Source organism: Phocoena phocoena, chromosome X, assembly GCF_963924675.1.
Source record: "Phocoena phocoena chromosome X, mPhoPho1.1, whole genome shotgun sequence".
Taxonomy (NCBI): Eukaryota; Metazoa; Chordata; class Mammalia; order Artiodactyla; family Phocoenidae; genus Phocoena; species Phocoena phocoena.
In genome coordinates, this window is record NC_089240.1 from 129,584,011 (window position 1) to 129,596,288 (window position 12,278).

The 12,278-nt window shown below is 35.1% G+C and overlaps 1 protein-coding gene across 2 annotated transcripts in view; it reads left to right on the forward strand.

The window, feature by feature from the left end:
* The window catches only part of BRCC3 (BRCA1/BRCA2-containing complex subunit 3), a 73,781-nt gene that overhangs the window by 38,527 nt on the left and 22,976 nt on the right, over nt 1–12,278 (forward strand). The window contains exon 8 of one of the 2 annotated variants that reach the window (XM_065900786.1): nt 11,055–11,129. The exons of the other annotated variant lie outside the window; for it this stretch is intronic. Coding sequence (XP_065756858.1) covers nt 11,055–11,129 — 75 coding nt within the window. The remainder of the gene's footprint in view (nt 1–11,054; nt 11,130–12,278) is intronic. 2 annotated transcript variants of the gene reach the window in all.

Sequence of the window (12,278 nt, forward strand, 5' to 3'; positions counted from 1 at the left end):
GTAATCCTGCTTTCAGAGGTACTATTTCCAGAAGGAGGACAGAATACATGGCAGCAAAACCAACAGATATTTACTATAGTATTTCTCATTAGATTCATAGTTTTTGTTCTTCTGTTCATAGTGCTGAACATTCTAAATAGTAATAGTAGAGTCAGTGGGTTATGTTGGTTTTTTCTAGGTAGATGATCATATCATCTGCAAATGACAGGTTTGACTCTTTCCAATATTTGTGTGTGTGTGTGTGTGTGTGTGTGTGTATCCGTTTTTTCAGGAGCATTCTTATTTCATTGGTATGGACTTATAAAAGTTGAATAGCAGAGTTGGGTGGCAAATACCATTCTTTCTGACTCTAATGGGAATACTTCTGTCCATCATTAAGTATGAGTTTGTTATGATTTTGTGGTAGATACCCTCTATTCCTTTATTAAGTTAAGGAAGTTTCTTTCTAATTCTAGTTTACCGAGAGTTTTTAATCATGAGTGTCTCATGTTTTATCAAATGCCTGTTTGTCATTTTCTGAGATGATAATGTGGTTGTTTCATTGTTTTAAAAGTTTCCAACATTGAAAGCTTTTAAAACAGTGAACTGATGTTTCATTCCTCAGATAAACCCTACTTTGCCATGATGTATTATTGTTCTTTTAATACAAAGTAGATTCTAGTTGCTAAAATTTGGCCTAAGATTGTTACATCTATGTTCATAAGTGAGATTAGTCTAAAGTGTTCTTCTTGTCTTGGGCTCCTCTTGTCTAATTTTGGTATCAGGATTATTTTATTAAGTTATAAAATGAGTTGGATGTTTTTCTCTTTTTTTGGAAAGACAATATAGCATAATAATTAAGAACATGGCTCTGTAGCCAGATGCTTTGGTTGGAATCCTGATTTGCCACTATCCTGATGTCTAGCACTATCAGTTACTTTCACCTATTTTTGAACCATATATAAATGGAGCCATATAGTATGTACTCTTTTGGGTCTAGTTTCTTTCAATCAGTATTATGTTTGTGAGGTTCATCCGTGTGGTTACATGAAGCAATAGTTTAGAAATTCTCATTGCTGTATAGTATTCCATTGTCTGAATATACCACAGTTTGTTTATTCATTCTACTATTAAGAGATAATTTCAGTTTTTAAAAGGCTTTTACAAATTGTGCTGCTATGAATATTCTTGTTGTTGTGAACATATGTACATTTGTTGGATACATACCTGGGGGTGGAATACGTATGTATATATGTTCAGCTTTAATAGATAATGCCAACAATTTTCCTAAAGTGTCTTTACTGCCTCTCACTCCACATCCTTGCCAATACTTAATAATGTCTGCCTTGTTCATTTTTGCCATTCTGGTAAGTGTGTAGTGGTATTGCATTGTGACTTTAATTTCCATTTTGTTGACCACTAATAAAGTTGAAAACCTTTTCATATTTTTTTTTAGTTCTAGCATGTTATTATTATATGAATAGCATCCGTATTATACATGGATATAGTCCGTGGATTAAACCCTATGTTCATAGCCCCAAAATTAAAGTCAAATAATCAGGATGTTTTTATTTAGGTCCATAACATGTGCATAACAATTTATTAGGTTGTATTAGTTAAAATTACACTTGGTTGAGAGCCAAGCAAAAACTCTAAAAATAATGCCTTCAGCAAAGTTAAAGTTTGATTCTCCATCATGGAAAAATAGTAAATGGGTAGACAGTAAATGGCTGTTATTAGGGAAATAGGTATCTTATATCTTATTGCTCCATTTACAGGGTCTCCAAATAGTCCAAGATGGATGTTAAAATTTCAGGCATACAATGATATTCTAAACAGCAAATGGAAGGAAGTTAAAAAAACCCAAAACCTTCCTTTAAAGGAATCTCCCTGGTTGTACATATAACCTTTTCATAAATGTCTTATTGGCTAGCAATTATATGGTAACAACTAGCTGCAAGAGCTACTAAGAAATATTTTAGCTTACAGGCAACCTACCAGCTAAAAGTTAGCTTCTGTTTACTAAGAAAGATACTTAAAGGATATTGAGAGCAGCATCTTTCATACAGGAAGTGGTAGAGAGAACTCAAAGAAGTAAAAGCCGCAGTCCCTATTCATAAGAGAATTTCAAATGTATTGAGTAGTAAAGACTCTAATGTAAGATTCAGCCAGAAAGTACAAAGAATAAACATTGTGATAGGAAATTTAAGGGACCTAGGAACTCATGAAAGGGGCAACCTGGACAGAAACAGAAAATATAACATAGGCACAGAATAGACATTAATTGAATGAATGAATAGGTAATTGAAAGAGTAAATGAGCATTTGGCTAATTTATTTTTCAGTTGAGAACAACTGAAAATCACACAGTACTGTGAGGGAGATACTTTAACATTTTTTTTTTTTTTTTTTTTTTTTTACTTTAACATTTAATTGCTTATAATGACGGGTTATACTTTGGGGGATTAGTGCAATAACATATATATAATCAATTTTACACCTTGTATTAATAAACATTCTTTTTGAAGTTTGTACTCCTGTCTTTTTCAAAAGGGATAAAAGTAGAATGTTTCCAGTATCTTACGGATGTTGCGAGGCATTAGATAATTAAAAAATATTCCAATTGCGCAAAATCCCCCCTTCCCTAAATGCAACAACATTTCCAAAGCTTATAGGTATTGTGTATTTACAGATAAGGCCAACCTCCCACCATGCAGAAAGATAATAATGAAAAATGACTTTAAAAACAACACCTATTCATCTTTGTGATATATCCAGGAGGGAAGTAACTACTGGCATAAACTATAAATTATATGAAGGGCGACATATGCAAGATGGACGAGGAGGAAAAGTCCAGGACCAGATAGATGGCTGCATGGATGAATTCTACCACTCAGAGAAAAATTAATACCAATCTTTCTTAGGCGCTTCCAAAACACAGAAGAGGGAGCACTTCCAAACTCATTTTATGAGGCCAGCATCACTCTGATATGAAAGCCTGACAAGGATACCACAAGAAAAGAGTACTACAGGCCAATATCCCTAATGAACAGAAATGCAAAAATCTTTAATAAAATACTAGCAAACTGAATTCAACAGCACATTGAAAGGATTATACACCATGAACAACTGGGATTTATCCCTGGGATATAAGGATGTTTCAACATATGCAAATCAATCAATATGATACACCACATTAATAGAATGAAAGATAAAAACCACATGATCATCTCAATTGATGCAGAGAAAGCACTGTAAAAACTCTCAACAAAACAGGTATAGGAGGAACTTACCTCAATGCAATAAAGACCATATATGAAAAGTCTACAGCTAACATAATCAGTGGGGGGAAAAATGAAAGCTTTCCCTCCAAGATCCAGTACAAGGCAAAGATACCCACTCTTTCCACTTCTATTCAACATAATACTGGAAATCTTAGCCAGAGCAGTTAGTCAAGGAAAATAAATAAAAGGCATACAAATCAGAAGTAAAATTTATCTCTGCTTGCAGATGACATGATAATATGTGCAGATAACCCTAAAGACTCAACAAAAAAGCTGTTAGAACTAATAAATTTGGTAAAGTTGAAGAATACAAAATCAACGTACAAAAATTAGTCTTGTTTCTATACACAATGAACTATCCAAAAAGGAAATTAAGAAAGCAATCCTGTTCACAATAGCAACAAAAATAATAAAATGCTTATGAGTAAAGTCAAAGACATATATACCCACTGAAAATTATAAAAACATTCATGAATGAAATTAAAGAGGACACAGATAAATGGAAAGACATCTTGTGTTCATGGATTAAAAGAAATAATATTGTTAAAATGCCCATTCTACCTAAAGTGATCTGAAGAGTCAATGCATTCCCTATCAAAATGTCAATGGCATTATTTTTTTACAGAAATAAGAAAAACTCCTAAAATTCATATGGGATCACAAAAGATCCCGAATAGCCAAAGCAATCCTGAGGAAGAAGAATGAAGATGGAGGCATCACATTTCCTGATTTCAAATGATATTACAAAGCTACAGTATTCAAAACATCATGGTATTGGCACAAGAAACAGACACATAGATCAATGGAACAGAATAGAGAACCCAGAAATGAACCCATACACCCATGGTCAACTGATCTTTGACAAGAGTGCCAAGAATACACAATAAAACCAAGAAATGATTTTGGGGGGACTTTGTATCCACTTCAAGAAAAATGAAATTGGACCTTTTACTCACACCATATACAAAACGTCAACTCAAAATGGATTAAAGACTTAAATGTAAGATCTAAACCCATAAAACTCCTAGAAGACAACATAGGGAAAAAGCTTTTTGGCACTGGTTTTGGCAATGAATTTTTATTTGATATGGCAACAAAAGCAAACATAGACAAGTAGGATTGCATCAAACTAAAAAGCTCTGGGACTTCCCTCATGGCACAGTGGTTAAGAATCCGCCTGCCAATGCAGGGGACACGGGTTCAAGCCCTGGTCTGGGAAGATCCCACATGCCGCGGAGCAACTAGGCCCATGCACCACAACTACTGAGCCTGTGCTCTGGAGCCCGTGTGCCACAACTACTGAATCCCACGCACCTAGAGCCTGTGCTCTGCAACAAGAGAAGCCACCGCAATGAGAAGCCCATGCACCGCAACGAAGAGTAGCCCCTGCTCACTGCAACTAGAGAAAGCCCGTGCACAGCAAGGAAGACCCAACACAGCCAAAAATAAATAAAAAGCTTCTGCACAGAGAAGGAAACATCAACAGAGTAAACAGGCAGCCTATGGAATGGGAGAAAATATTTGCAAACCGTGTATCTGATAAGGAGTGAATATCTAAAATATACTAGGAACTCAGTAACAAAAAACCCAAATAACTCTATTAAGAAGTGGGCAAAGGACCTGAATAGACGTTTCTCAAAAAAAAAACCCAGCCATACAAATGGCCAACAGGTATATGAAAAGGTACTCAACATCATCAGTCATCAGGGATGTGTGCAAACACACACAAACAAACACACAGTGGAATATTCAGCCCCCAAAAGAAGGAAATCCTACCATTTGTGACAACATGGGTTAACCTGGAGTGAAATAAGCCAGTCACAGAAGGATAAATACTGCATGATTCCACGTATATGAGGAATCTAAAATAGTCAAACACATAGAACCAGAAAGTAGAATGGTGGTTGCCAGGGGCTGAGGGGAGGGAGAAATGGGGAGATGATGGTAAAAGTTTCAGTTATTCAGGATGAGTAAGTTCTAGACATCTAATATACAGCAGTGTGACTGTAGTTAACAATACTGTATTGTGTACTTGAAATTTGCTAAGAGGGTAAATCTTAAGTGTTCTCACCACCGTGCCCCTCCCCACCAAAAATGGTAACTATGTGAGGGGATGGATATATTAGTTTGATTGTGGTGATTATTTCACAATATATATCAAAACATTAAGTAGTATACCTTAATTATATACAATTTTCATTTGTCAATTATACCTCAGTAAATCTGAAAAAAAATTACATGCAAGATGAGAGCTCAAACATAAATAAAAGGTAACAGAAGCAGAATTAGGATGTGAAAGCCTCTTTGTTTTTTCAGTCTCCATTCTTCCAGGAAGAGAAAAAAACAGTAGCTGTTTCACTAGATGAAAAGCAAATACGGGAACTGCAAAAGTGGGATACTGCATCTCGTGTTCTCGTTTTTGAAAGTGTCTACAACTGCTTATTAATTCCTCTAGGTAACTATCTGTTCTTGTTGATGATATTATTCTTTATGGATGATTGGTGATTACTGTTAATTGAAGTACAGAGCACTGCTTTTCTCTGAACTCCAGAATGCTGTAAGGGAAACATTTTAAGTATGAAGAACAAATTTATTTTTGTAACATGGTGAAGATTAGAGACCTGAAAAAATCTATTTTTAGCTGGAAACTTATTCTCCGTGTTCTACAAGTTTTAGACTGTGTTTCTCATTGCATTCTCAATAAATGGTGCTGATCTTGTAAAAGAAAAATGCTATCAGAATGCAAGAAAAGAGAATAATTGAATTCTCAGTCATTACAGCCTAAAGTACTTTAAAAGGTCATTGAGTGTCCTTTAGAAACTTGAGTCTGTAGAAATAAAGGGGCTCATCCAAGACCACGTGGCTGGGCAAGAGCAAGGCCAGTGCTCATTCTGTGTCCCCTTTTAAGAATGTCAAATCCCGAATCTATTTAACTTAAGAAGTCATGGACAAGATTACCAAAGTCCTCACTAGAAGCACTGTTTGAATTCCTGAGCCTTATGCTTGCTTTATCTGCACTCTGCTTTTAATTTTTTGTTTCTGCCTTTATTGGGTTACATAGGATCTAGAACCTACATATAAATCAGGCATAGGGCTGACATCACCACAATCAAGGTAATAGACATAGCCAACACCTCCAAAGTTTCCTTGTGTTGTCTTTGTTTTGTTTCATATAATTTTGTTTTTGTGGTAAGAAGACAATGTGAGATCTACCCTCAGCAAATTTTGAAATGCACAATACTGTATGCCCATTGAATAACTACTCCTCTTTCCCCTACCCACATCCACTGGCAACCACTATCATATGGTCTGCTTCTTTGAGTTTGACTATTTTAGTTTCATCATATAAGTAAGCATCATGTGTATATGTCAATCCCAATCTCCCAATTTATCCCTCCCCCCTTTCCCCCCTGGTAACCATAAGTTTGTTTCCTACATCTGTGACTCTATTTCTGTTTAGGAGTTCCTTATGTATTTTGGATATTAACTCTATTAGATATATGGTTTGCAAATATTTGATACCAGTTCTTAATTTTAATATGTATAATTTTTTCCCATTTTGGAGCTCTTTGTGTTCTGTTTAAGAAAATGTTTCCTACCCGAAGCTCATTCAGATGTTCTACTTTTTACCTAAAAGTTTCATTATTTTACCTTTCACATTTATATCTATAATACACCTGGATTTGCTTTTTGTGTATGGTCTGAAGCAGGGGGTCAAGATTCATTTTCTTTTTCACATGGATGTCCATTGAGTCAGAATCGTTAATAGAAAAGACCATTTTTTTGTCATCAATCAGGCATTTGTTTATGTGTTGATGTTTCTGGATTCTTTACTTGGTCTATCCTTGGTTTGTTGTCTATCCTTGTACCAGTACTACACTGTCTTGATATTGTAGCTTTACAACAGGTCTTGACATGTGGTAATATTGGGTTGGCCAAAATGTTCATTCGGTTTTTTTTCCATAAGATGGCTCTAGTAGCGTTTAGTTGTCTTTAACTTCATTCGATACAATTTTGTTAGATTGCATTGTGACAGCTGTCATATCAGCATGCATTAAAAAAATTTTATCAAAATTGGTGAATTTTTGTGTAGCCACTTTAATATTGAAGATGGAAGAAAGAAGCAATATTTTCAGCATATTATGCTTTACTATTTCAAGAAAGGTAAAAATGCAATGGAAATGCAAGAAAAGATTTGTGCAGTGTATGGAGAAGGTGCTGTGACTGATCAAACGTGTCAAAAGTGGTTTGCGAAGTTTCGTGCTGGAGGTTTCTCACTGGATGATGCTCCACGGTCAGGTAGACCAGTTGAAGTTGATAGCCATCAAATCGAGACATTAATTGAGAACAATCAGCGTTATACCCATGCAGTAGATAGCCAACGTACTCAAAATGTCCAAATCAAGTGTTGAAAATCATTTGCACCAGTTTGGTCATGTGAATCGCTTTGATGTTTGGGTTCCACATAAGTTAAGCAGAAAAAACCTTGACCATATTTCCACATGCGATTCTCTACTGAAACGTAATGAAAACGTTCCGTTTTTAAAACAAATTGTGATGGGTGATGAAAAGTGGATACTGTACAATAATGTGGAATGGAAAAGATCGTGGGGCAAGTGAAATGAACCACCATCAACCACACCAAAGGCCGGTCTTCATCCAAAGAAGGTGATGTTGTGTATATGGTGGGATTGGAAGGGAGTCCTCTATTATGAGCTCCTTCTGGAAAACCAAACAATTAATTCCAACAAGTACTGCTCCCAATTAGACCACTGAAAGCAGCACTCGAGGAAAAGTGTCCAGAATTATTAAACAGAAAATGCATAATCTTCCATCAGGGTAATGCAAGACCACGTGTTTCTTTGATGACCAGGCAAAAACTATTACAGCTTGGCTGGGAAGTTCTGATTCATCTGCCGTATTCACCAGACATTGCACCTTTGGATTTCCATTTGTTTCAGTCTTTACAAAAATTCTCTTAATGGAAAAAATTTCAGTTCCCTGGAAGACTGTAAAAGGCACCTGGAACAGTTCTTCGCTCAAAAAGATAAAAAGTTTTGGGAAGATGGAGTTATGAAGTTGCCTGAAAAATGGCAGAAGGTAGTGGAACAAAACGGTGACTATGTTGTTCAATAAAGTTCTTGGTGAAAATGAAAAATGTGTCTTTTATTTTTAACTTTAAAAATGGAAGGAACTTTTTGGCCAACCCAATACATGAGTCCTCCAGCTGTGTAATTCTCAAATGTTGCCTTAGCTATTCTTAGCCCTTTGCATTTCTACATAAATTGCAGAATTTGTCTTCTCAGTATCCACAGGAAAAAGACCTGCTGGGGTTTTGATTTGGATTGCTTTAAGTCTATAGCTCAATTCAGGGAAAAATGACATTTTTTTAAGTGAGGTCTTCCACTCTATGAGCATGTTATATCCCTCCTTTTGTGTGGGTCTTTAATTTCTCTCAGTGATATAATTTTCAGTATAGAGGCCTTGTACCTCTTGTTGGATTTTTTCCTAGCTATTTCATCTTTATTTTAAAAATACTGTAAAGCTATTATAAATGGACTAATTTTTTAAAGTTCATTTCCTATTTTTTGCTAGTATATGTGAATTAAATGGATTTGTTTATGTTGGTCTTATGCCCAGTGACCTTGCTAATTTACTTATTAATTCTAATAGTGTGTGGGTTTTTATAATCTTCTACAAACACAGTCAGGTCATTTTTGAATAATCACAATTTTATTTCTTCCTTTTTAATCTGCATGCCTTTTCTTTTATTGCCTTACTAAATTTGCTAGGACTTTCAGGGATGATATTAGGCATCCTTTTTTATTCCCAAGTTCAGAGAGACAGTTTTTAATAATTCACCAATAAGTGATGTTTATTGTAGATTTTTGACAGATATTCTTTATCTGTTTAAGAAAATTCCTCTCTTAGCTATATTTTAGCTATGTTTTATTTTATTATTGTACTAGTTGTATGCTCTGGGACAGGCTATATCAGACTGGAATTTCTCTTCCTTAACCATCTTGGCCTCATGCCTTCTGAGGGTGCAGATCTTTCCTCACTATTTAAATCTCTTCTTTGGTTTCTGTTTTTTTTCAGGTTTTCTACTTCTCCTTGAGTCAATTATGGTAATTTATATTTCCTAGAAAATTGTCGGTTTCATCTAAGTTTTCCATTTTTTTTTGACTTGAGGAAATATGTAGTTTTATTTTTTAAATGTTTTATTTTCTTTGTAGCATTTATCACTAATGTAATTTAATTTTTCATTCATTATTTATGGTCTCTCCACTATATTGTTGTCTCTATGACTGTGGGGACTGTGTCATGGCCTGCCACATAGTAGCCATTCAGTAAATATTTCTTGAGTGGATGATTGTGTGATCTCTCTTTAAGTATGTCCCCTTTTCCATTGCTAATGCTGTTTACTTGTTTTTTCTCTTTTTTCTTGATTCTCTTTCCAGAGGCTTATCTATTTTGTTGGTCTTTTCAAAGGACCCACTTTAGGTTCTCTTGATCAACTCAATTTCTTTGCTTTCTTTTTTAAAAATAGTCTGCTTTTCCCTTTATTAATTTCTTCATTGTATTTTCTGTATGTTTTATTATTGCTGCATTGTTCTTCTTATTGTTATCCTTATTCTAAATTCTTGAGATGAAAACTAATTTACTTTCTGTCTTCCTTGCTTTCTAACAAATACATTTAAGGCCATATATTTTCTTCTTCACTTTGGCTCCATTACATAGGTTTTGTTGTATAGTAGTTCCAGTGTTTTTTTTTTAAGTTCTAACTCATTTGTGTTTTCTGTTTTTATTTTCTCTTCAACTCAAGAGTTATTTAGAAATGCATTTAAAACGTCCATGTGTGTAGATCTGGGCCAGGTTGGGGGGGGATATTTTTTGCTATTATGTTCATTTTTAACACTACATTATGGTAATTGTGGCCTGTGTGATATCAGCTTTATGGAAATTTTTTGATACTTCCTCTGTTACCTAGAACGGGGATCCACAAACTACAGCTTGTAGGCTACATGGGCCTGGTGCCTATTTTGGAAATCAAGTTTTATTGGAACACAGCCACACCCATTTGTTTACATACTACCTATGACTGCTTTCCAGCTACAACTGCAAAGCTGAGTGGCTGTAATAGAGACTCTGTGGCCCATACAGCTTAAAACATATACTGTTTGGCCTTTCCATTAAAAAGGTTGCTGACCCCTGACTTCAAACATGGTCAATTTTTGTAACTTTTTCATATGAATTGAAAAATACGTATATTGTCTCTTGAGTAAAAGTCCCTTATAGCCTTGTTAGAATAAGCTTGTTAAGTTGTGTTATACTGATCCTTATATCCTTCCTCATTGAGAGAGATATGTATAAACCTCCCGTCATAACTAAATTTGTCTATTTCCTATATTTTAGTCAGGGTTAGCCTTATATATTTTGAAGCTGTATTGTTAGTGCATAAAGAATGTATAAAGGTCCATAACTTTTATATTGTCCTGGTATATTTTTCCTTCATAAAATATGAAGTAGCCCTCTTTGTCCCATTTATTTATGCATATATTTATACATGCCTTGAATTCTTTCTTTGTAAAGCATGTTACTATTCCTGTTTGGATTAGGTTCAACTACATATATTAGGAAAAAATAATAAATAAAATTAGTTTAAAGAAGAAAGATTTTTTCTTGGGTAGAAGAAGTCTGGAGATAGGTATTCAAGGGCTCTGCGATACTATCAGGGACCCAGGCTCCTATCTTCTGCTTCACCATCTCGGTGTATGGTTTCCATCCTAAGGTCCCCTCATGGTCCACGAGACTTCTGGAGCTCCAGCCAGCACATCTCCATTGAGGGCCAGAAGGAAGAGGAAAGGTAGGAGGACAAAAATGGGCTGGTCCCAGCTCTGCCAATTTCTAATAAGTGACCTTCCCAGAAAGCCCCAGAAAACAATTCAATTTTTATCTCATTGGCAGAATTTAGTCAAGTGGCCACACCTAAGCTTCCAGGGAGGCCTATCAGATAGCTCTGTCTGCTAAAAATTGGCATTGTTACCAAGGACATTTGGATTAGGACAGCTAGCAACTTCTGCCACTCCCTGTTTGTTGCATGTTGTAGTTCTTGTTAATATCATTTTCCTGTTATAACTTTCTCCATCCCTTTATTCTCAACCTTCCTCAGTTATTTTGTTTCAGGTATGTCTCTTTTAAATAGAATATAGCAAGATCTTGAGTTACTTGGTTTTAAACAATCAGAACATCTGTCTATTAATAGGTGAGTGTAATGCATTCATTTTATTATCATTGCTGGTGTATGTGGCAGTATTCCTGCCATTATTTTTTTTCTGCTTTCTTTGTGTCATACTTTCTGTTTAATTCTTTTTACCTCTCCTTCCATTTGTTACTCTGATTGAGTTTTCCATTACCTGTTTTTTCAATTTTAGACATTGTCCTTACTGTCTTGATTCTTTTAGATAATACTCTTAATGTTTCACAACATTGTTTTGAAATAATTTCAGATTTACAGAAAAGTTGCAAGAATAGTACAAAGGATTCCTGTGTACCCTTCACCCAGATCCCCCAAATGTCAGAATTTTATCATATTTCTGGATAATTTTTCCTGAACCATTTGAGGATAAGTTACACAAATGATGTCCCTTCAGTGGATATTTCCTAAAGAACAAGGACATTCTCTTACATGACAATAATAAAATAATATCAGGAAATTAAAATTCATATAATACTGTATCTGATCCATAGATGGTATTCTAATTTCATCAGTTTTCCTAATAACATCCCTTAACCGTACGAAAAACAAAACAAAAAACCCTTTATCCTGGTCCAGGATGCAGACCAGGTTCACACATTGCACATAATTGTCATGACGTTTTAGTCTCCTTTGATTGGAAACAGTTCCTGTGTCTTTTGTGACCTTAGTATTTTTGAAGACTACAGGCCAGTTATTTTGGAAAAATGTCCCTCGTTTTGGATTTGTTTATGTTTTATCATAATTATATGGAGATTA